Source organism: Plectrocnemia conspersa, unplaced genomic scaffold, assembly GCF_051122295.1.
Source record: "Plectrocnemia conspersa isolate PC_06_02 unplaced genomic scaffold, ASM5112229v1 ptg000001l, whole genome shotgun sequence".
Classification (NCBI taxonomy): Eukaryota; Metazoa; Arthropoda; class Insecta; order Trichoptera; family Polycentropodidae; genus Plectrocnemia; species Plectrocnemia conspersa.
The window spans coordinates 2,061,213-2,088,444 of NW_028277165.1; the positions used below are offsets into that span (position 1 = coordinate 2,061,213).

Consider the following 27,232-nt stretch of genomic DNA (forward strand, 5'->3'; position numbering starts at 1 on the left):
TTTATAAACAAAGTATTGATTTTTTGAATTTTTCAATAGTTGTTATTTTGAAACAAGATTAAATTGACTATCAAACTAAGCTAAGATATTAAAGCTATTTTATGTCCATATGTACTATGAGATCAAAACTCACATAAATTAACAAGAAATGTAAAAAAATTTTGTTTTAGAATTGTTAAAAATAATATACACAAAATAAAAAAATATTTTTTTTTTTAATTTTTTTTGCAAAATATATGAATAATAAAATAATAAAGAAAAATATGAGCCTTAGCTATTTTTTTTAATTTGATAAGCAGCAAATTTTCTTCAACATGACAGCTTAAGAAATTCTTTAAAACATCAAAATTTATATTTATTTTTAACAAGATCAAAGAAGCGATTAATATTTTTTTATTTAGTTTATTGATTGGAAAAATGAATTTAAAAAAATTAAAAAGTAAATATTTTTTAACGTATTATAAAATAACGAAAAGAAGTATTGCTAATGGAAATTCTGAAACCATTCTCAATTTATAAAAGCTATGCAACAGTTTTACATATTAATAGTTTGCTTTCCACATATGCTTAAGTTTTTATTATTAAAAATATTATTATGAAATTTAATTTAAGAAATCGAGTGACTGTTGAATAGTTCATTATAATGAATACTTAAAAAAACAAGATATGCATCTTATACAACTAATATATAACTAATAACTAATTGATATCATATATATTTATTTTATTTCCTACCTCACTTAATTTATGCAATACTCATTTAATTTTAATTTTGTGAAACTTTTAGGCAAATAATATTTATAGTAATATTTTTTTAATAAAATGCCAAAATTTAAAATATTTTATTTACTGTGATATTTAATTTTTTTTGGGTATTCGTAATGCTATTTTATAATATAATATTTAGAGAGTGGAAGTTGCGAAATCCTTTTACAAATAGCTGCATAAAATTATTTAAGGATTAGATTCTTATTTACACCAGTGGCGTACGGTGGGTGTTAATATTGGGTGTGCTATTAAAAATTTAAAAAAAACGTACATTTTTTCATTTTTATTAACCGAGGTTTTGGCATGCCTAAGCTGCCTTACAGCTTTTTCCTATATATAAATAAATAAATAAACATCAAACCTAATCTAAAATATTATTATATCAAATTTCCAATAAACATAAAATTATAATTATTTATATATAAAATCTAATCTTCTTTCTTTAATCATAAATTTTTCCATCAGACTGTCATAAAAGGTGCTCTTTTTTTTAATATCCATAAGGATCCCTTTTTCTATTGAAATCAAGCTAAGGCCACATAGCCTTTCTTGGCCTTGGGTACTTCGATAACAATTATTAATTCGTTTTAGAGCAGAAAATGAACGTTCTGTTGAAGCAGTACTGCTTGGAAGAGTTAATATTAGTTTGCCTAATTTATCTATTTCCTGAAAACCTGACTCAAGATTATTTGTGTTCATAAATTGTACAAGCTCATGAACAGATTTCTCTGCAAATTCAGGTAAATTATAAAGAACAGCAAGCTCATTTTTTAAGCTTATATAATCAAATAATGTTCCATAGAATTGTTGCAGTTTGGTAAGTAATTCATTTGGAAATTTTCCTTTATATTGCTCATATTTTTCTTTCTCCAGAAGGTGAAAATATTCCAATTTTGACATTGAAGAAAAACGGTATTCAATTTGCTTACATATATTATCAACTATTGTATTAAATAGTTGGCTAAACGCGTGCTTTTCTTCAACAAGCAAATCATTACTCAGTCTTGGATAATTTTCTTCCGTTACATAAGAATCCCATAATGTTTCATAATTATTTTCCTGTTCATGTCTGAGTTGTTGCAAAATTTCGGTAACTTTCTTACGGCAATATAATATGTCAAAAGATTTGGATTGTAAAATGTTTTATAACACATCAGTTTTTCCAAAAAGGTTTGAAAATATGTGGAGAAGTTTTCTTGTTTCAAAATCTACCAAAAAGCTAAAAAAACCTCGTGCTTTTATTACAGTGTCGGGGTCCCACAGTTCATAATTTTTCACGACGTCTCGAAAAAAGTCCGTAAATTCATTTCTGTATTTTTGCACTGTGTTACTTAACCTTGATGTGTAATTCCATCTTGTAGGTGTAACAGAAGGAAGTCTTCTACCTACAAACTCTTGTAAAGCATTTATTCGTTTGGAAGATTTCGAAAAAAATGCAGACAGTCCATTTAAAGTTTGAAAGAATGATTTGCACACTTTTATATTGGAAAGACCTTGTTGTAATGTTAAATTCAACATATAAGCATAGCAGTGTGTAAAAATGGCTAATGGATAAACTTCGAGTACTTTGGCTTGCAAACCATTAATATACCCACTCATTACACTCGCCCCATCATAAGTCTGTCCAACTAATTTTTCTTGAATTTGAAATTCCTTAATTATATTTACAACGTGGCAAAATAAGCCATCGGCTGTTTTATCAGAGCTAACGTCTGTAAAGCCAATAAACCGCTCGTAAACTTTACCTTCATAAACAAAACGCAAAACTGTTGCGAGCTGTGAGTTCATCATTATATCTGAAGTTTCGTCAAGAATAATAGCGACAAAATTTGCTGAATTTACTTCTTCCTTAATATGATCTTTAATAACATCACCAATTGCTTCAATTATGTCATTCTGTATGGATGGGGAAGTACCACGAAACACTGTTGCAGTATTTAAATGAGTATCCAATACAGAATCGTATTCTCGAAGTGCATTTAAAAATTCAAGGTAATTTCCTTTGTTTAGTGAATTACAGGACACATCGTGGCCTCGAAAAGATTGTTCTTGTTTTCCTAGATATACTACTGCGTCAATCATTCGTTTTAATATTTCTCTATTTTTATTAACTTGTTCATTATGTTGACTTATATTAGCTTTACGTTGAGCGTCAATCATGACTTCAATTCGTTGTTTTCCAAACATTTTGAGAGAAAAAAATGATTGAACGTGTGACTGCGCTCTTTTGTGTTTTTTTCAGTGCCGTTATTAGATGACTAAGGTCAGCAAATCCACTTTTATTCCACACGCTTCTTTCTTTGGAAAACAATAAACATGGCTAACAGAACAATCTAGATCGAAGTTCGCAACCTGTTAACCACTCAGTTCGTTCATATGATGAAAATGAAAAATGTCTTGTATATTCACATTTACTGTCTTTATGCTTCATAAATAAATTGGGAAGAGGTGGACGTCGTTTGCCAATTTTGATTATCTTCAATTTAATTTCATAACTTCTTTTTGAAAATAGATTATTCAAAATATCTTCAACAGTATTCTTCATCATTATTGGGGTAAATAAAAAAATATAATCTAGAATAGAAAATTAAATATTGATCATTTGTAAATAAGATAATAAACTATTTTACGCCAAAATATAAAAAATGAGTGACCTGTTATTGTGATATAATGTAATAAAAAAGCAGCGACGGACGCAAGAGTTTTTGAAGTACGCACACCAAATTCGAGACCAATTTTACTACTGAGCGCTGCCAGCCGACAGATCGACTTCAGCCGTTAAATCTCGGAACAATTTACTTTAGTCGGCGGCCGCGCGCAAGGTCGGCGCGTTATATGTGTTGTTCCAAAACGATCGGTCGCGCGAAAACGTTCAGAGCGAATGACAAATACCAATGCATACTATACACTGCATATTAAAATTTTATAATTTTGCATACTACTGTATGCAAAATGATGTCGCTTTACGCCCTAAATTTTCTAAATTTCTAAATTTATATTTTAGATGGTTTTGCGGGTGTGCGCCGCACACCTAGCACACCCTGAATATACGCCGCTGATTTACACACTAAAAACAAATAAGTTTTGACTAAAGCTCTGGTGAAAAGTCATGATAGTCAGATTTGTAATAATATTAAAAAACAAATATTTCTAAGTATTTTACTGGAACGGCGTTTTGGAAAGTTTCAGCTTACTTTTACTAGTTTAGAATCGAAAGCAATAAGAAATAATTAATCAAGAAAGTTTGAACATGGTCATTTTTATACTAAATAAATATAGTTTTATTTATTGCTGCGTCAGGATTATATGTAAACGAATATTGTCGCAAGGACTTGTTAAAATCATATAAGAAAAATAGTTTTATTTGGTCTTTTTTCCATTGGAGTTATATAAATATATTAAAAGAGAAATGAGTTTCATATCTCCGCCAATAAGTAACTGGTCTCTCGTACTAATATTTCATGAAAAAGACATCATTGACAATCTGGATGAATAAATCATCATACACGTATTAAAAAAGTCTGTTCTTCCAAAATCGTCGCTGGTCAGACGATAAAGATACAGAGCGTTGTACTTAAGTCACTTTTATAGAGCTAAGAAAGTAGCGTCACAGTGTGAAATATACTACTTTTACAATATTACATACAAGAAGCAGACAATGCTTCTTGAAATATTTAAAATACCTTAAAACAATGCAATCAGATCTTAAAAACCCATCGCGTGAATTACAAGATTAGAGCGATTCATATTTTATATTTCGAAACAAATACGTCGGCACTCAGCCATTGATGTTTCAATACATCAGTAACATACATGTCGATTATAATGCATGTGAACCAACGATTGGATAATTAAATTAAAATTCCGCACGTAGGCTTGAGAATTTCCGTAAATATTCATACACACGACAAAAACAAGAGCCGATCTTACTTTATCACTGCGAATATATATTGTATTCGAAGTAGAGATACACAGTTGCCAGTTACACATTGTGGTGATCGGTCGTCTTGGATTAAGGTGTGAACATATGATAATTACCTATGATATTTATGACATTCGGGTTTCGCGCTTTTCCGATCGTTGTTATCACTTGAATTGTTCTTTTGTGATGAATTTATTCGTTTTTTTTTATGCATAAATTCATAACACATCCGTGACATATGAAGGATTATATTAATATATGTAAAATAAATCACTTGATTCGTGTGAAAAATGATTCGTTAGATTTGTGAGTCATGTGTAGGTTTTTCCTTTGTGTGTATCATTTTTTTTTATCAATTGATGGTGAGTTATTTTTTTAATTATTTACGATGTAAGATATTGTGTAAGAACATCTTAAGATTATTTTAATTTACCTGCATCCGGTTTAGCTGTAAATTATAAGCTATTTTTTACAGATGTAGATAGTATCACAAAAATGTATAAGCTTTATTTGTAAATGCAAATTATTTTTAATAATTAAATAATTTTGTAATAAATGATACACACATTACAATAAGTTTTAAGATAATTTAATATGTGTTGTGTATTATTGTTTAAATGATTCATGAAAAATATATTAAAAACAAATTTGATTAATAGATAAAAAACATTTCCTTACAAAGAAGTTTTTACAAAATAAGTTAAGAACAGTTTTCATTTTTTCGCTTTGATTTATATATAATTTTTATTCAGATTTAATAAAATTCAAAATATTTCATTAAATAAGATACGTTTTCTGAACAAATTCAAGATTAAGAATCCTCGTCAAAAGCAATAAAATCGTGCCGTCAACGTCGCAGACGTTACTTTTTTAAACAATATCACTGCTTACAATTAGTGAGAATCGAATGAGGCACACTAAATCGAATTTTGACCAATAGGAAAGCGCAAAAAACAATTATCCCTTCTCAGAAGTCAAAAATCCACGTCAAAAGCAATAAAATCGTGCCGTCGCCGCCGCAGTGGGAACGCTCGTTACCGAGCGTTCCCACTGCGCCGACGCCGACACGATTTTATTACTTTTGACGTGAATTTTTGCCTTCTGAGAAGTAATAATTGTTTTTGCGCCCTCCTATTGACCAAAATTCGATTTGAACATACTTTGATCAGTCATTTTATATTATAAGTACATATTAATATCGGTAAGAATAGTCATAATATTTTTAAAACATAGTGTAATATCAAAATGCAGACAAACTATGGAGCAATATGTGAAATGCGATATCTATCTGTACTTATTCTACCGCTTATTTTTCCCTGAGAGATGAGTTGGCTTAGTTTGTATTTGACCTAATGAAAATTTTAAACCTTTTATTAGGTTAGGTTTGGGTTTAAACAGCTTATGAACGTTTCGCAACTGTCAAAAAAATAAATATTTTAGAGCAGTATATAGTTTTTACTAGTCCCTAATAATTCAATTATATTTTTGTTATTAGAAATATATATGTCTATTTGTGAAAATTTATTAGGATTTCACTAGTGAAAATATAACTTCATTGAAAAATATATATTCACTGTAACATTTACACATCGCAGGTAAATAAACAATGATAAATATGTAAATGTATATACTACTACATATGAAAAAGTTGAAATCATAGAATTGTAACAGTAGCTGCCAGATAAATTATCATTTCACTGGTAAAAATATATATCTACTGGATAAAAAAAAAAAAGTATTTTTTTTATTTTTATTTGAAAGATTACCCAAGAACTTCTGGTTTAGAATCATGAACGTTATTTAAGGTTTTTTAGGGTAGGGGGGGGGGGGGCAAAAGTTGGCCAGTCAGTTGTCATTTTTTTATTGTTTTGATTTTAAAATTAATAGTATTTCATTAAATGACTTCATATCATTGACCAAAATAAATTATTAGTAAAAATTTTGCACTGTTATTAATAATATACATATATATGTTTGTGAATTGATTAAAAACAGAAATTTAAGATAACTTCTGCTGAAAATTAGCTCTAACTCTTTTTTTTTAACAAAATGGACTTGCCCCACTTTCAAAATCAACGGCTCATATATGTATATTAAATAAAGGATGAAAAATATGCAATATGTAAATATTGCATTTCTTATTAAAAATGTTAAGCATATATAATTTTTTATTACCTGATATTATGTGATATTATGGCATTAACGTTTTTTTTAAGTATAGTTATTTCACAGCTATCAATCAATGACGGTCTCTGACATTATTTTACTCACGACCACCCGAACAATAATTGTTGCACAATAATTATTATGTTATTGAGGCTATCGATAGTCGTCTTCGTTTCACACGTGAACTTCGCGCACGCACATTATTATTATATATCCAGTAACGCGCTACAGGGTGGTTCAAAAAATTGCGAAAACTCGTTTTCGAGGCCAGTATTTCATAATAAAAAACGAAACCCTTTGGCAAAACTGCTTTTCAATGTTAAATCTTTTTATAATGAAGCTTAACTCTCAAATCTAGGTCAAAAATAATGCAATAAGTTTAACCCTTTCAATGTTTTACACACAAATAAGTGGCATTTAAGAATGTGAGAATATTTTCGACACAATAACTCTTGATGCTCATTTTAAAAACCACAAAATGTCCCTATAACCACAGTGATTATTGCACCGTTATAAATACTTTCACGTAACACTGTAGCACCTTGAATGGAGTGGCTATAAACAGTGTGTTTATAAAATTAATGCTTCATCATGCCATATCATACGCAGAAAATTACACACCACAATCTTCGGTAATGATTCAGAACAGTGCACTTATTAAATTATTATTAATTAACTATACTAAATAAACCCACACGTATAATGTCTGCTATATATTTAGTTCTTTAAAAGAATAATTTTATACTTTTGTGCGGTTTTGGCGCAACCATATGATTGACCGAATTTCACAGACACCGAGTCACGTTTCCGTGTCAAAAGTTAATAAAACGAGTTATAAAATGAAAATCAGTATAAGCTGAAGTGACCAGACGTCTTAGATTACGCGGGACAGTTCCGGTAAAAATAAAAACTATTTGATTCGGAATCGGTATTTACTTATAAAGTATCAGTGAAAGAAGCCAATTAAAACTGAAGGAAATGACATGCATTACCATTTTAGATTTTATTAAAAATAGTAGTGTACACCTAAAATAGATTTGTATCTTCCCACATAAGTTCTTAGATAAACATTTTATATCTGGCAAGCTCAATTAGGATCTGGATGGCTCGTGAAAGGAGAATATTTTTAAGCACTGACATCTTGGCCGTAATGGCAAGGATAACAGATGCAATCGCGACTCTAATTATTAATTAAATAATTTTAAAACGTCGCGAGTGTAATGAGTTGTTTTCTAACGCCTCAAGCAAAACATTGATAAAGCTAAGAAAGATCAGAGCATCCAAATTGGATCTCTGCGGTACTCATATTATTATAACCTAACTTTTGTATTTTTTTTATTATTAATAATACATTAATCTGAACAGTTATTGTCCGGTGTATAACATGTAATGATACCCACACACTGCTTTTGAAATGTTTTTCGTCATCATTAAGCTGTCCTTAATCGTTTGAAAAGGACAATTAGTTTCGCTCTCCTCAACTGTCATACACCTGTGTGTGTTAAGAAGATTCAGAGCTTTCAAAGAAGCTTAGAATTCTAAGACCCTTATGGATACTTTATTGTATTCACACAGGGAAACATTTTTAAATTTACTAAAACAGGAAGAGGATTTTTCCTTGAATTAGAAATTTATATTCTATGATTTTCTTTCATTAAGCCTAATGCGCCAACGCTTTATTAAATTGCTGATTCGGTTTCAGTAGTAAAAGTTGCAATTTTATTTCATGGATATTCATGAATATCTGCAGTGTACGATAGATACAGGGTAGGTCCGAGAGCAGTGCCTTGCGGGACTCCAGTTGAAAAAGCATATTTGAATCTCCCTCTAAAATTTTAGGCGAAAATGTAAGATATGAAATATAAGCTGTATAATACAAGTAAGAGATCTATATAATGGCTTTTTTTATATTTGATTCTTCTTAATTCATTATTTTATTCTTCTAAAACAAATTCTCGGACAGTTTTGAGATCACAGAAAGTGATCTCAAAACTGTCTAGCGGCTTTCCTGGCAGTGGCGTAGCTATGGGGGGGGGGGGGGTGGAAGGGGCGGGCCGTGGTTCTTAACCCTGAATTTACTACAATATATATAAATCCACGAATAACAAGAGGTTAATAATAACCAATTTATTATTTTAGGAAATGCAGATTTTATGACCCTGCATAAAATGTATGAGGAGGGGGGCGGCAATTTTAAGGATCGCCCTGGGTACATACCCTAGCTACGCCACTGTTTCCTGGTTTGAGAATTGTCATCATTTTAGCAATCTTAAATTGTTGTAGTATAAATTGAAGTCTAAATGTAGCATTACATTAGTGCATGAATTTCAATATATTTTTTTGAGAAAGCTCTTTCAGAATTTGCACTGTGATTAAGGCAAAGCCAGATGATGTATTATAGTTAAAGAATTTTATAGTTAAGGAAAGAAAAATCTACCAATAATTCCCCAACAAATTGATTGCAAGCAGTTTATCGCCGCGTCAATTGATCGCATAAACAATTATAGCCAGCAATTGATCGCTAGCATATTTTACCGACTAAAAGCAATAAATTCAAATTCGAAAACAAAAATTCTATCACGTCAGCTAGGTATATATATATTTAAAAAATATATAGTATGTGGGTTATATTTTTTTATTTTTGCACCAATCAGTCAACTGACAGATACCTCGTGGTAAATTGTCAGGTTTAGTGAAAAAGTGCACTTAGTAAAATGTTTAGGAGCAGCTCAAGACACTGGAATACATAGTTTTTGTTACATATGTGGAACATATATGTATATCAAACAGAGAAATAATAAAACTCTAAATATTAAAACTGGATATTTTCACTACTTTGGGTGCCATATTGCTGATTAAGACTTATCATGTGCTCCTCATGTTTGCTGCACATCTTGTAAGGTAAACCTAGCTCAGTGATTCCTTTTTCATGTAGAAAAAGGAAGAACGATGTCATTTTGTGTTACAATAATGTCGATAGAACCAATTATATTGCTATTTCTGCCTTACTGACGTCACAGGATTCTCAAGTAAAAATAAACATTAAATTTAATATCCGAACCTTCTGCCTGCCATAATTTACATATGTAGTTCTGACATACCAGTGCCGACTCCACCATCCATCATGAAGAACCCATTGCTTCTATCTCGAGGAAACTGTCATCATCTTCGAGCGATGAAAGTTATGACGACAAAAATAAACCACATTTAATTCAACAAAGTGAGGTTTACGAACTTAATTTATCAAAGCAACAACTAAATTTCTCCGCTCACGACTGGAACAATTGAATTTACTTTCAACAAAATCTAGAATTTATTATTTGAAAAAAATAATAAAATAACAGTATATTTTGACATGATGGGTGGCATACGTGGATTATTCCAAAAGATAAACGAAGATTATGATCCAGGTAATTGGCGTCTGCAGGCCTGACGAGAGGAGGGGGTGGGGGTAGGAGTAGACAAATTCCTGGGGCCCGATTCACAAATAAATGATTCAATTAAAAACAAAATACTTATTCGAGTTTTCCATGCGAAAATTCACACTATGTGCTTTCACATATTGCAGCCATTCATTACATTACATTAACAGCTATTGTTTTACATATTATATAACAGCTGCCTTTGTTGTTATAATTAAATCAGTTGCACCAGTGGTCGTCAACCGGTTGTCAATCAATATTGATACGTCATTTAATTGATTTATGTCGCGTGCTTACATAAGTATACAGTTGCTGCATTTTTTATCGTACGTGAACGAGTACGAAATTAATACTGTTTCGCCAATCACCTTGGCCGAAATTGTTCTTCAGGTTCTGGATCATCAGATCGATTGCATCAGCTCTTGAATATTAATGTGAACTTTTTTGTTGTTGTCCACGGAATCCGGTCTTGTTGGGCAATTTCACCGTCAAACTCGGGTCGTTATCTGGTTAAAAAACGACGTGACAACATTCACGTAAAATGTTTTGTTTGGTGGCAAATTTATGGCGTTGAAATGAACCAATTATGAGCTCGCAAACCGATGGTTATGAGCCACTCGTGCGGAGGCTTGGTTCCGAAAATTCCAAAACGACCTTAGGCGTTTGACCTAAAAAAGTACAGTTGCCGATTGCTGCATTTCCTGCAATAATATGGCTCGTTTTCTTTCTAATGAGACGCAGTTTTATTTCGAAGCGAGTCTAATATGTTTTTAAACTTCATATTGATTTGCTTAACTGTTTTATATAACTATTTTTATAATTAACATAATTATATAATTAATAAAAATAATGTGAATAAATTTCACTAGCAGCATTTTTAAGTTATGAACCGCCTCTTTCCAATTTCCGTTAAAAAATGTTGCTCAAGCACAAAAACTCTTGTACAGTGAGCTCTGGCGTCATGAAATTTCACTCGAATTTGTATAAATCAAATTTTTAGCTCAAAATATCATTTCAATCATGAGCTATTAAGTATTTTATCAACTATATAATAAAATATGTCCAAATCCCAGACAGAACCGATAATAAAGTACTAGTAAAATGAACGAAACAGATATGTAAATAATATATTAGTATTTTTTTACTGTAAATGTATATTCTCTGGTTAATTTAAGAATGTATTACTTAAGACACAAATATGTAATTATGCTTAGATTTGTTTTAGCCAATTGTATATTTGCACCATTTTATATTTATACTAGATTTATTACTTAGCTTAGCCCATGATATATTCAAACTCACTATTTATTCATTATATTTTTTGTTACAAATTTATTTTAAAATTTGGCTATATATAATATTTTTAGTCTTTTGTCTTCGCGCATCAAAATAACACGTAATCGGTCGTCAGTACGTCGCTGTTTATCTCATCTTTCAACTGAATATAAAAGTTGAAAATAGCACAGTTGACCTAGAATCGGCAGCCAGAGTGATATGTGCAAATGTGGCGTAACTACTGCTCACAGTTTTAGAAGAATCCTTGTGATAAGCAGACAAACAGACAGACTGACGCATGTTTTTATAAGGTATATATATAAAATAATATAAATTGTTTATGAGAATTTTAAATCATAACAATGATTAATAAAAAAAAACAAATGATAATTTTAAATATCGTATACAATATTTAATTTAAAAAAATTAAATATAGTAATATGATTTTTAAAACAATTATGAAAGGATCTTTTTTATATGCGACTAATTATTAACTATTTTCATAGCACATAATTATTTTATAAATTTGTTTTTCGATTAACTAAATATTAAACTAAAATGTCTCTAGACTTAGTTAACATTTTAATTTGATACTTAGTCGAACATTTTAGTTTTAAAACTAAGATAAAATAATTTAATATTTTTTATCTAATTGAGGAACGAAACAATTATCCAGTAAATTGCTTGCGATAAAATGTTTTCGTTTAACTCGCGATTCTTTTACCAATTACGTCATTACATAAAGATGACTCACTAACAAGCCGATTATTTGGCACTTTTATTCACACCTTATTGCCAGATATATAACGGTAACAAAATAGTTTCACCTGTAAAGATAAGTCAAAGAGCAAAAATATTTTAGTTTAATGTAATGTAATAATTTTAGTAGGAAGTATAATGTTTTGCTCAACATTAAAATTATTTTGTCATTTATTCGCAAATATATATGTACTTTATGTACATTATTACAAATATTAATATTTTTCACCAATTTTAGATGTTAAAAAAATGGAGGAATGTAAAATATGATTCAGATTTAAAATGAGGAAGTAAATGTTACATGAAATCAAAGTTTACACAATATTTAATTTGAAAATTTTTGATAAAAAAATATAGCATAGGCATATCAAATAATATTGTCAATTTTATAAGACACACTTTTATTCCTAAATTGTTTCTTAATAATAAGTAAAATTTAGACGAACTGATTTTTATGGTTGAAATATTAGTCATAAAAGTTGCGAGAATACTATAATTTGCTGTAGTGGTATTATCATATTTTTTTTATAGAATGTGAAGCTTTCTAGTATTATTTTTAATATTTATAGGTTTTTTAAATAATTAATAAAAATATGCTGTATTACGATGCAATCTGTTTTACGTTAATTTTATTTATTTAATGGGAGATAAATTACAATTTACTCTAAACATTTTAGTGCCATCATCATTCTTTCATGTTAAATGTCAATGAAATGTTACATCTACATATTGTGACACAGTTGTATTAAGCTATTTACACTGAAAAGTTTTATATCTAATTGCATTTTAAAGTAAGACGTTTGTCACAGGTTGAATTAAATTATTAAACTAATAGTATATTCCTATTTATTTGTGATAATTTTAATATTATTAAATGTATTTTATTAAGTAAATTTAAGTTAAATCATGTAAAAACAATTTTTATTCCATAAACTTGTTTTCAACATATTAGTTCTTAAATGACAAATATTAAGTTACCTTCTCGATCATTAAAGGTTTATATTTCAATTATGTTTGTTTCGATTAATTTAAACTTATATGATGCTTACTAAATTATGTGTTAAGTAAGTTAAAGTTTTGATATTCAATATATTTTAAAAGATTAAACAATTTCAGTTTATCTTTCGTAACTAAATAAAAAAACAAACTTAGTCTCTATTAGCATAAAAAATACTTATTATTATTTATATTGCACATACTATATTTATTAGACTAAAGAAACACATTAATTTAACCTACGTAGAAAAAACCCACACCAAAAGAAGTCCATAAGAAAAAACATTAATTAACATAATAATAGCTTACTTTTACTTTTATACATACAAAGTTTTGTGCAATTATTTGTACTGCATCACATAGTCAAACTCTCCAATTCAGATTAAAACCTAAGTGAAGTAGGTACATTTATCAGTATTTTAAGAGTAGTCTCGGTCGATTTGGCGTAGCTCCGCTTGGTGCGAGTTTAATTTGTTTCAAGTCGAAAATGGTGGAAAGGTCAAGTTTTAAATCAAAGTTTCTGATTGAAGTGATTTTTGTACGCCGTATTAGAAGAGGTATTTCGCCATTCCTATATTCGACCTTCTGGTCCATGAGATAATTTGGGGCGGTAACAGACTAATTGTTATTTTATAGTGCATATCTATAGTTGCATAGCTTATTTTTTGTAACAGAAATAATTTAAAAAATAGTAATGATGCGATATGGCAATTTATTGTTTGGGTTATATTCTCGTATATTCCAAGTCGAAAGCGAAGTGGTTGTCCAAAAGGGAGTTTGTAAGATTCTGAATATAAGTGAAGAATTATGACAGAGTTCTTCTTTATATACTATTGAGAAAAAACGCCTCTCCTATTACTTAATATTTTGCTAATACAAATGCTTTGGGGTGGAGCTAGAATATTTGTATTTGTTTAATTCATATTTTATTGAACTGTTTGGCCCATTGAAGCTAGTAGTATGCTTCTTGTTACGCTCTGGAATTTTGTAATTCAGTGACGATATTTGTGATTGACCGTTTATATTATAAGCTACCGTTAAATGCTTTCAGGTGCACATTATTTTGTATGTGTCGACACTATTAAGCACGTTAATTGTTATTAGTAAACAGTTTTGGGTGGTCCAGACAGAATATACATATTTTTATAATCACTATTAAACTGTCAATGCGATTATTTATTATATATCTGAGGTAAAGTAATTTTATGTTAGATTTTTAATTTGAAAAAATTATGAATAAATAGCATTTTTTCTGCGTATCAAGGGCGTTTATAAGTTTCTATAAATTTCATAACCTAGTGCCCTTTTCTCCCACGATTTACATCCATTTATGATATTACCCAATTTCCCTTTTTTCAACGGTGGGTGTTGTTTAGGACAACACATACCATAACAATGAAAATTAATGCGCCTGACCCTAAATGGAGAACCTTGTGTCTCATTTTGCGCAAGACGCCCATGGATCGTCGAATAGTAATTGTGTCTTCGGACTATTCGTGTCGTCATTCAGATTATCGAATATCTCGATGATGCAACAGACTCCATGACCAGTCCATTTCTTTTCACCGCTAGTCCAAAAACCGGCCTCAGCTTCTCTGCCGAGTGTTCGGTCAAACCTTAGCCGATATAGTCGCGTGACATTCGATTTTTTGTCGGCTGTCTTTGATCGAGAATTTATTCACCAGTTTTTCGGCGAGAGTCTGGTGAAGAGGGTGTGAACTCTCCGGGCGTGATTGTGATTTTTCGGTTAGATTTTTTTTTTTTTTTAAAGACGTGATAACAGTAAATGTACCGGTTGGCTGTTATGCTATGACCCTATAGCCTTTAAGTAAAGTTTTAAATAATGTTAATTATTTTTATGAGTTTTATGGCATTTGTCACGTAAGCCATGTGATCAAAAATTTAAAAAACTTTTAGTTTTATATATATATATATATAAAAAAATAAAGTGATTGTGATAAAAAGTGTATATATTTATATATTGTTTTTTTTTTTTTATAAAAACGATTACAAATACAATATTGTAATATAATATAAATAATTACGCATTTGCATGTGGAAAATTGCGAGCAACTATTTTTATTCAAAATAAATTTTTAATGTTAAAGGTGTTAAGGTTAAATAATATTTTTAGAATTTACTATAAAAATACTTTTTTATATTGAATATTTTAATTTCAAATATCTTTTATTATTATTGTTACCTTAATTAAATTAAAATTCCAGCAATAATGTAACGGTCAGATTTTTATTAAAAAAAATATTTTCTATTGAATTGAATTTATTTTTCCTACGATTTTATGCCATCTTTTTAAAAATGCTTTGTGTATATATATACTATATTTATTAGCCACCGTTTTACAAAATGGCAGCGATAAAAATAATAATATTAAAAACCGTTACTCACTAATATTAATCACATATAATTTTTTTGACTTTTTTATCTTACATAGTTTGTATTAAATGTAGATTCAACTTTTTAAAGCAATTTACTTATAAATAAATCTAAAATATTAGGCAAAAATATAAAAAAAAATATATTTTACAACTTTTACTATCTTTAGTAATTCGCTTCAAATTTTGATAATTTTTTTTGCAACATTCACTTAAAATTAAAGGTCATAGTATCACAAAATGGTAGTTAATACTTGCTGATATTGATCGTAGTTAAAAAAAATTATTTAATTTCTTACAAGTTTTCCAATCTTCCTAAGTTTGTATAATATATAATTTTGATTACACTTTTTTTAAACAATGTTTTGTAAATATATGAACTAAACTGATTAGCAACCATTTTTTAAATCAAAAGTAAAATTATTTCGCTTTTACGCTATTTATATGCAATTTTGATTAAACTTTATTGTAAATTAGACTTGTATATATTTTTGTGTGTTTTAAAATCGTAATTCATAAATATTGATTTATGCTAAAAAAATATTATATATTTACATATTTTACAATTTTTCGTAGTTTGTATCAAATTTTATAGGCTTGACTTATTAGCCATAAATGAAATAATATTATTAGTTTAATAAAAGTATTAAGAAATATTATTATGCTGATATTGATCCTAAATAAAAAAATACAGTTTTCTTCAAATTTTACGATTTTCTGTAACCGTGTAGTTGCTATGTAGCATAATTTGTGAATATATAAGTTAAGTTTATTAACTCTTTGATTATAAAATGGCAGTTGTTAAAAAAAAGCATAAACGTAATTCGTAAATATTGATATAGAATAGGTTTTTTTTGACAACGTCTTAACAACGATCTTCTATAGTTTGTACTAAGTTGTATTACATTTTTTTAAGATACTTGTACATATGTAGTTGATTAGCCTTTTTTTACTTAATGGCAGCTATTGAAAAATAACATTATAATTCATAAATAATAATCAGTGATATATTGTTTTAATTCCTTACAAATTTTACGATTTTCCGTAATCGTATCATATTTTGACCAAATTTTTTAAAATGTTACTTATTCGTAAATATTGATTAAGTATAAGAAAATAATATTTTTAACAACGTTTTAACAACGATCTTCTGTAGTTTGTGTCAAGTTTTATTAAACTTTTTAAAACATGAAATTAAACATATATATGCTTAGTTAGTTAGTCATTTTTTACTCGATGGCAACTGTAGAAAAAAAAACAAAAAATTTAAAATAGCAATTCATAAAATTCCAATATAAAAAAATATACCATGTTATTTTTCCGTTTCACGATTTTTCATAGTAACTATTAAATTTTGCTTATTTAAAAATCAATAAAAAATAAAAAATAAGCTATGTTAATTAGACGTCCCGATACAAAAAGAAAGCTGTTCAAATAATTACAATTATGAAGTAAAAATAAAAATATATTTTATATTTAAACTTTTACGATCTTTAGTAGTATGTGTAAAATATAAATACTTTTTTTCAGAAACATTATTTGGTAAATATATAGAAAAAAAATATTTTTTTAAATATATTGGCTTAATGTTTAATTAAATATTCAATTATTCATCAATTTATATGCAACATTATCAATTAGGTTTAGTATGTTTTAAAATATTTGCGATCTGAGGCTTAGTACTAATTATGAATGATTATGTAACTATAAAGTTAATCGTAAGAATATTTTAATTTTATTTCACTATTTAAAATATTGCAACAATATTTTTCATAATCGATATATAGCGTTATATAGATATGTTTATGAATCGCCTTTAAACATACTTTTATAACGCTTTATTAAGTTACCTTTATTAAAATTCGCATTCCGTCGCTATGGTGAATATTTTAATACCTTTTACATCCTATTCAGATAATACCTGTTTTATTCACCTGCCTTTTAAACAGTATATTTATAGAAATTAGTATATATGTTTAATACACACCACTATGATATAAATAAAAATGTATTATATATTCTTTAAACCTGTAAAGACAGCTTTGAAATTCCATCGAAATATTCATTGATGATTTTTTTATTTTATTGCAGGGGATTAATGGGACCTGAAAGTGAGTGTTTCTCGATCGTAAAAAATTGGTATGATCAATTGCACAAATGCCCATCATGGTCAAATTTTTTCTCGCGTTTGACCCACATTTTGGAAATGCTTAGGTCGTTGTATAAATATTTTGAACTAAAGCGCCTCCGGCTACGTTTTTGTGTAACACACACCCTCGCCATTTTTTACGTATCGGAATTTACATACGTTACACGACGGTTGTGCAAAAATTACAAAATGCGTAAATTTTGCATAAATTACCAACTTAGCCTCGTCTGAATTTTATAACGTGAAACGAAACTTTAATTTATTATACTGATCATTTTCATGGTCGAAAATATTTTTGTTGTTCGTAAAAATACAAACGCGTAATTCAAAAGACTCAATGATATGTGTAGATAAATTTATTTGAGAAAAGTTTTTTTATTAACTGCTTTTATTCGTGAATTAAATTATTAAAATTAAAAAAAATATTTTATTGAATTGTTAGGACACCAAAGACGCAAACGAGTTGTTGGTCAACATTTAACGACTAAAGCTGGCATTGGTCGATAAAATATATAAATTCGTTGCAGGGCTATCAACTGTGAGGAGAAATTTAAATACGATCTACGTTATTTAATTTAAATCATTCAACTAAAACTGTCCCTTAAAAAATAAATAAAAAGTATTTCTAGAACAAACACAAAACCAATATTATTTTAATATTATTTTATTTACTTCAAAATATTATATATTTTTTCTAATTTTATAAAACTGTAGTTAACTTTAAAACGATAATTTAATTATTCTGTGTATCTTGTATCCAATGATTGTTTTTTTCCGAAAGGTTGTGTAACTAATGATATTTTTATGAAGGGTATTCACGACATAATCTCAATACCTGATTCTTAAGCATACTAGATTCATTAAACAGAACATAATTTTTTTCCCCATTAAGTCATTTTCAAAACATTTATGATAAGCACATGTTAACTATGTAAAACATATATGTAATAACAGTTAATTTTATAATAATGTTCCGTAAAAAAACCGCAAATATGTTTATAACCTTTTGCTTGATCTTCATTTGAAAGACTACGTATAACTCAAGTTCTAATTGTAACTTTATTTTCGTTATCAAGATATATGGTTTTAAGTGCATTGAGTCTAACATTATTATCACTTAATGAGTTAATTTAATTTGGTTAAATATTATAGATAACTAGAATTGATCACAAAAATAAAAATAAAGATTGTATTATAATAAATTTTAATTAATTACTTCTTAATTTTAAATGAGATTTCTTTTCACCTTATTTTTATTATAATACCTGAATACCTAAAAGTGTAATACATAAAATAAATATTTTCGAATCCTTTATGAACCCTAGTGTTTTTTTAACTTGTCTGGAAGATTAAATAATTAATTTTAACACCACAGATTAGGCTTTCTCAGCTTTTAGTCTTACATATGTATATAAAACACTAACTTAAGCAATGTGGCTTAATTTTTTTTAATTACTGCTAAAATTCAATTCAATTGCCAATTTAACCTTCATATTTAGCAATGACATACTTCCACATTAAAGCTCTATATTTTCTTATATAACAGTTTCTACACAAAATCTCAACAATACAGAAGGAACATATATAATATACTAGGTGATGATTTAAACCCCTCTCTCTACTTTTCACCTTCTTGTTATTTTTTTTCTATAATTACTTGTTACAAAATCATTCTCACTATTGCGTCTGTATATTCTGGTATTAACTTTCTAATCGAGATCGATTATCTTTCGTTTTCGTTGCAAGTTTTTTAAAATTCTATGACAGTCAAAATCAAGGTTCGACTGCTGTTAACCAGCTTTTTAAAACTTTGAGACAGCATAAATTAAATGTTGTCTATGTGTTACATTGATTTTTTTATAAAAATATGTAGTCTCTTAATCTATTTTTCTTTCCTTTAACCTTACCTAAATGCCAGTTCGTTTATATTAAGATATATAAATTAAAGGTATTTATTTATAGATTAATCATATTGTGCAACAATTTGCGTAATTATTTAATATACGTGATATTCTCGTAGCCTTGTTTGCGTCTAAAAAATCCAATTCTTCAAACAACGGGTTGAACCAGAACGTGAAAAGGGAAGCAGCTGCTTTCTTGGCGTACGAAATCGAATATACCCTCTTCCATATGAAGTTGTAGTTCTCGTTGGAAGTAAATTAGGAATAGAAGTGAATGGTATGCGCTTGGTCTTGACATGGTGACCAATGTAAATAAGTAGGTGTGTAATTTATTTGCTTTTTTAGAATATAAACATGTAGGGGTTTGGCAACCTCGCACTTGTGCTGCGTTTTTAATGTAATACTAAATAGTATTTGTAGTTGTTAAGGCCCAAAACAGGCGTCACTATAATTTACACGTATAAAATACGTAATGGCATATTTGTTTATTACGCTTTTAACGCGCTTATTAAAGTTCTTGCCTTTTAAAGCTTTCTGTTAGAAATAAATTAAGTTGATGTGCAAAAATAATAAAAAATATTTACGAGATGTATTTATACAATATTTTAGTATTTATCTTCGACATAATCTAAATATATTGTCCGCTTCTAAGGAGTTTGTTTACCATTGAGTCTTTGAATAATTCCATGTAGAAATATTTTATTACTTTACAGAGCTCTAGAAAATACGCATTTTATCTAGAAACGAGAAATATGTTTTAAATTTGCATTTAAAAGTTTAACAGGCAACTAAGGAAATATTAATCTAAGCCATGTTTCATTAAATACTAAATTCATCGACCTTCATGGAGAAAAATCGAAAATATTTTTTCGTGTCTAATATTTAGCATTTTTAAGTAATATGTTGATTGCCCTGATACGTACAGTAGTCAAAGTGTAAGCGACCAATAAATTAAATATACAGTTTTGACGGGTATATGACTTACTAATTTATACTTTGAGGTCAAGAACCGAACTTAATGAATATCGAAAATATTTTGTAGAATTGTTCTATTTTTTTCCAGTTCTAATGTAAAACGTGCGTTTCAAAATATGCCTTTTTGACGGTCCTAAAAGCAATTTATATTAATAATTATTACACAAGAGTTTTAACATTTAATACTGTTTCAAGTGTACATGAACGCCGAAAGTTGTTTTAATACGTAATTGACATTTGATTTTTTAACGACGTTATTGCACGCGCAAAAATAAATTAGATTCATAATGTAAGAGTACTTCATCTTATTGTTTCTTGCAAAAATATATTTTTGCAAGAAACCATAAATATTCATCATATTCATAGACCATCGTTGCGTACTTTATTTCAATCTTGATTAGCATTATTTTAAGTCAAGCATAGATTGGTAGGTGATGTAGGTTTCCCTTTTTAATTTTTTAGATTATTTAATTGGTCGACTTTATTTTTATAAAAGGCATGCATTATCTACTGAAAAAGCTTGCAAATATATAATCTTATCACATAATAATGAAATATTTATTATTACTGACCCTCAGCTATTTGCAGACTATAAATATTACAATACACATCCTAGTACAATGATGTATTATGAATAATGAACAATTTTGTATTCACGTCCGCCCGCGTGCTTTTAACTTTATGAGGATATTTATATTCGAACAGTTTATCTAACACCGAACACACTAGGTAGTATATATGTAAATTTGCATTATAGCTATTTTCGTGACACACTTCTTATGCGATTCTGAATGTAGCCCCCCTGTATTACAATTTTTTCATTTGGAATTTTATTAATAATATAAAAAATGTAGGTAAACGTTTCATTTACATGTACGCTAAATTATTTTGTGGTATGAATTTCCTTCAATATAATAAATTAAAACTGGTTAAATCAACTATAACTCCCTAGTCGGATAAATCAGCATTAATTATAGGCTTAATAATCATATTCAATAGAAATCTTACCATTTGATTGGCAAATGTAAATGACCTCTAGTTAGCTACGTATTTTTTTCTCAATCTAAAATAAATCTGTGTATCAAAGAAACCATGTTTTTATCAAACGATATTTTTTCTTTCTCTTTAATTATAAGATTTTACTAAGAAAATTATTATTTTATTCAACTCCTAATTCAATTAGCAAAGTTTTTTTTTATTACACTTTACATAAAAATATAGAGCTTAATTTTATATTTAATTTATGCAATTCACATTAAAATATTTTTAATAATGAAAGAAAATGCATATATATATAAATATAAATGGAAAAAAATATTTTTTAATGTGTGAATCAAATTAAAAAATATTCAAAGGTTATAATATAGAAAAAAAAGTACCACCATATGTCAAATATAAATTTAGCTATAAAATATTTATTTTAAATAGCCTTCAAACGCATTCGTTCGTGTAAATTTTCGACCATCGTGACGAATTGTTATATTACGATGGTCTTTTTAATTTACAATATTAATAAATAAATAACTAAATTGTCTTATAGTTAACACTACATTAAAAAAAATATACATCAACGAAGCATCAGTTTAAAAATGTTTTTTTTTTGCTTTTTGGATCTATAAAAAAGCTTTTTTGGTGTAATAAACATTAAAAATGAATAATACTAATACCCAAACATAACTATTACAGAAAAAATCTTTAAAAGCATTTTTATAAATATATTTTGATTAACTTATTTAATTAGTTAATAGCTACATATAAAAATATAAGCATTGGTTAATAATATACTAATACAAAAAATAATAAATATAGTGTACGAACAACAACGACAGGCATTTAGATAATACGCATTCACAAAAGTATTTATAAATTCAAATTATAATTAAAAATATAAAAAACATTTTTCATTTTTGTATTTCGTATTTTAGCTAATTTTTAAAGGTATAATCCAAAATTATAAAATATGATAAAAAATAATTTAAGTGATTAAATAAATACAAAAAATAATTAAAGTAGTTGTACGAACTACCATGAATAACATGTTGTAAAAAATATTAAAATAAGCTATATGAATCATAATAAAGCTTTTTTAATATAATAAACATTAAAAATGAGTAGTATAATATGTTACTATAAGTATTGACATAAAAAGTGCATTTTTAATTATTAATAACTTGTTTAATTAGTAAATAGCAAATTGTACAATATCATAGTATAAGCATGGGTAAATATAATACAAAAAATAATTAAAGAAGTTGTACGAACAACGACGAACAATATTTGTTGGATATTTAGATCATAACCAAATGTTTTTTAGACAATTTACAATAAAATGAGTACTAGAATGAGTATTATATTTTTCAACTATAATTATCAACTATAAAAATCCTTTTTAGTAATTTATTTTATTTATTTGTATTTTGTATTGTAGCTAATATTTAATTAAACTGTCCAAAAATAATAAAATAAAATATTTAAGAAAATTAAGCGCATATTTAACATATAAATCATAGCTAGGTTTTCACGGTAATATACATTAAAAATAAGTAGCACTATATTTTAATTATATATTTATATAAAAGCAAATATAAACCATTAAAGCATTGATTTAATATTGTTAATACAAAGCTAATAGCTAATTGTATTATATAAAAAAGAACAAAGATATTATTTTAAAAAAATTACAAAAATAAATTATGTGAATATTACGTCACAAAAAAAATTATATAAATTATACCAACAACGACGAAGGGCACATTTTGGTAAAACATATTTTTCGAATACATAAATCACATTTAACTCAAAAAGCATTTTTTATTTTATAAAAATGAAATAAAATATTAAATTATCCTTTATTTACTGTCGTTTGTGCAACTTTTTTACTAAGCTAATAAGCTTATTGTACAATACATAAATATATGCTTGGGTAAATAATATAATACACAAAATTATTACAAAAGTTGTACGATCAACGGCGAGGGGTGAATTTACTTTTTTTAAAGTATTTTCTAGGTAATAAATACACATTTAAAACTACTATTATTATAAATAAAAAACATTTATGAATATTTTTTTAATTTTACATTTAGCAAATATCAAATTATATAATTCAAAAAATATAAAATATGAAAGATAAACAATTTTGTAAATATTATAGTACAAAATAATATTAAAAAAGTTGTACGAACAACGACGAAGGGCATGCCTAAAAAATTATATATTTGGAATAAAATAGTAAAACCTTCATTATACGTATGCTAAAAAAATTAAAGTTTTAAGTCACTGTTGTTCGTTTAATGTATTTAATAAGCGAATAGATAATTGTACAAAATAAAAAGTTAAAACATATATATAAAAATAATTTTATTTTTATATATTAAAGATTTTTCCTAAATCCCCTATAAAATTCACTAAATTATTACAATAAAGGAATATATTAGATTTACTAATATATAAACTCATACCTTTATATTTTAAAGTAAAATTCATAATATTTTATGAACACATATTTTCTTATAGTTTATTATTAAATGTTTATTGAAATACTGAAGCTACATATTATTCTATAAAGAAAAAGTCATGGTAAATATTTCCTAGAAATTTAATCATACCTAGAATTTTTTGTGGCAAAGAAAACTATCAAAGAGATGAGTTATATATTTTTATTAAAAAAATTAAAGTGAAAAATATAAACATCTCACAAATTATTTTTGAGCTAATTTGTAGCAAATACAAGTACTATATAATGTTTGTAAGTAATTTTAAATTACGGGTATGAGACTCGAGGTTTTTTAACTGATGTAAAAATAATATTCTTGAACGACAAGGACGACGTTACGCGACACGCACATGCGTTTATCGTTCCTAGTTGTACTATTGATTAATATAATATTTATAAAATTTATTTCAGTTCAAACTGATCTTAAAATAAATGGTTTTAATGTACGAAGAGGATAAGATGACTGAAAAATTTAAGATCATAAACGACGATGGCGTCTCTGAGATAGCACAGTGGTACGGTAACCGCAATATCTTGGTTACTGGAGCCACTGGATTTTTGGGTAAAGTCTTGGTGGAAAGACTGCTGAGAGTGTCTCCTCCTGAAAAGCTGTATCTTCTACTTAGACCGAAGAAAGGAAGATGCGTGAAAGACAGACTGGAAGACTTTTTAAACTGTCAAGTAGGTCTTTTAAATTAATCTTATATATCCATAAGTGTATATATAAATAAAAAAATTATAGGTTTTCGATGGACTAAGAGACACATATCCCGAAAGACTGAAGAACGTACACGCAGTCAAGGGCGACGTATTGCAAGAAGAACTGGGGATTTCCCATCAAGATAAACAAGAACTGATTAAAGAATGTGGCATAATTTTTCACTGCGCCGCTAACGTCAGGTATTAAATATAAATAATTACTCATGATTATGCTCTTATTATAATAAGTATAATATGAATTGCTAATTACATTTCAGGTTTGATCAACCTTTGAAAGGTGCTATTATCACGAACACGCTAGGAACAAAGAAGATTTTAACGTTCGCCAAAGAAATGGAAAACTTAGATGTAAATACCTTTTTATGTAACATATGTCATTAAGAATGAAGTGGTTAATTATTTTATAATATATTTATAGATATTCGTCCACGTATCAACCGCGTACTGCCATTGCGATAAGGAAGTCCTTGAAGAAGTCAGCTATCCGTCCATGCATGATCCTGAAAAGATAATCGATTTGATATCATGGATGGATCAAGACATACTAACGAGCATCACGCCACAGTGAGATTTAAACTATAACGAATCAGAATCTATTAACAATTACAAAATGATGCAATATGATTTTAGATTGATTGGAGACTTGCCAAACACGTATGCGTACAGTAAAAATCTTTCTGAACAATTGGTTGCAAATCATTCCAAGTTTTTCCCAGTAGTCATAGCACGACCTTCAATAGGTAACACATTGCTAATTTATTCTACATGGAGTGCATAATAGCTGTTTATTTTTATTTTAGTCATAGCTTCTTGGAGAGATCCTATTCCCGGTTGGATTGAGAATCTTAACGGACCGACTGGATTACTTGTGGGAGCTGGAAAAGGTTTCGAACGATATTTTAAATTACTTCATTAAAATTTTGTCCAATTAGAATTATTAATTAATAAATAATTATAAATTCGATCGATCATATTTATAAATAATTAAAAATAAAATGGAGCTAGATCTTGCAAAGTGACATTTATTATATATATATAAAATTCTCAGGTGTCATTCGATCAATGCACTGCAAAGAAGATTATTATGCTGATATAATGCCCGTTGATGTTTGCGCAAATATTCTTATCACACTTGGATGGAGAGGTGGCACTAAAAAGTAACTATAAACCATAAGATTATCATCATAATTTTAAATGATTTTTTTTAATGTTTTTAACTGATATTACAGACTAAAACAACCCATTACTTGTAATATAACTCAATCAGAAGTAAATCCATTAACATGGGGAGAATCTTTGGCTATCGGTTTGTATTATTTTTCAGTATATTATATTGTAATGATTAAGATTATTAATATTAATATTTTATTACAGGACGTAAACATTTATATGAAAATCCATTCTCTTTAACATTGTGGTATCCAGATGGTTCAATAAAATCTAGTTGGTTAATACACTATCTCTGCGTCATATTCTTCCACTTCGTTCCAGCGTATTTAATCGATCTATTGTTAGTGTTATTAAGGAAGAAGCCATTGTAAGTTGAGAATGACTTATTGATGTTTTTAAATGTTTATTATAATATGTTTTTATGTTTAGTATGGTTAAAACACAAAAGCGTATATCTGGCGGTTTAGAAGTACTGCAATATTATACGATAAGGCAATGGAAATTCACTAATGATATATTAAAAGAAATACCCACTTGGTTGAATGAATGTGATCGCAAAGTTTTTTACACTGACGTTGAAAATATCGATTGGAATAAGTACATGCAGAATTATATCTTGGGAGCTAGAGAGTATTGCTGTAAAGAAGATCCTGCTACGTTACCGAGAGCGAGAAAGTTACTTAAAAGGTATTAGATTAACTGTGATATTTAATATGAATGTGATATTGTTCATCACCCATACATTTTTTCAGGCTATATTATCTGGATCAAATTACTTCATTCTTGTTCTACATGTTGCTTTTGTGGATGCTTTGGACTTATTCGACGAGCATCCTCGACTCTTTTGATTCAGTCTTCAAGTATTTGGGAAGCTTTGTGCCAGTATTAGCGTCAATATCTGAAAAATAATGATTAGTGTTTAAGCTATAAACTATTTAGTGTAATATATAATTTAGTTAAAATACTAAGACATACATATTAGAACAATTATCATAAACAACATTCACATTTATTTTTATGTTATTATTATATTTTTAATCCAAAAAAACAATATTTTGAAAATAAAACATTTTAGTTATTTTGTCTTTTTGTTATCATAGCAACGGTGAGAAGAGAAAGC

The 27,232-nt window shown here is 27.8% G+C and overlaps 1 protein-coding gene across 4 annotated transcripts; it reads left to right on the forward strand.

Moving 5' to 3' along the window:
* Positions 1 to 4,737: 4,737 nt before the first annotated feature.
* LOC148238392 (putative fatty acyl-CoA reductase CG5065) lies at positions 4,738 to 27,190 on the forward strand. Of its 4 annotated transcripts, XM_088184604.1 has the most exons (13): positions 14,909 to 15,054; positions 17,793 to 17,812; positions 24,634 to 24,903; positions 24,965 to 25,122; positions 25,200 to 25,290; positions 25,361 to 25,506; positions 25,573 to 25,682; positions 25,743 to 25,826; positions 25,991 to 26,099; positions 26,172 to 26,248; positions 26,317 to 26,479; positions 26,542 to 26,799; positions 26,865 to 27,190. In XM_088184604.1, the coding sequence occupies exons 3-13, from the start codon at positions 24,655 to 24,657 to the stop codon at positions 27,019 to 27,021; spliced, it is 1,602 nt and encodes a 533-aa protein (XP_088040730.1). In that variant the 5' UTR covers positions 14,909 to 15,054; positions 17,793 to 17,812; positions 24,634 to 24,654; the 3' UTR covers positions 27,022 to 27,190. The 4 variants fall into 4 exon arrangements, with proteins under 4 accessions (XP_088040721.1, XP_088040739.1, XP_088040715.1 ...); XM_088184595.1 differs by lacking the exons at positions 14,909 to 15,054; positions 17,793 to 17,812 and adding an exon at positions 4,738 to 4,785; XM_088184613.1 differs by lacking the exons at positions 14,909 to 15,054; positions 17,793 to 17,812 and adding an exon at positions 4,753 to 4,785 and having other exon boundaries at positions 24,674 to 24,903.
* The last annotated feature ends 42 nt before the right edge of the window (positions 27,191 to 27,232 follow it).

Excerpts from the sequence above, each read along its gene's own strand:
- LOC148238392 (XM_088184595.1), top strand. The coding sequence starts at position 24,655 with ATGGTTTTAATGTACGAAGAGGATAAGATGACTGAAAAATTTAAGATC. Across the intron at positions 25,123-25,199 it reads CACTGCGCCGCTAACGTCAG|GTTTGATCAACCTTTGAAAG; the intron begins GTATTAAATATA and ends ATTACATTTCAG. Across the intron at positions 25,683-25,742 it reads CATAGCACGACCTTCAATAG|TCATAGCTTCTTGGAGAGAT; the intron begins GTAACACATTGC and ends TTTTTATTTTAG.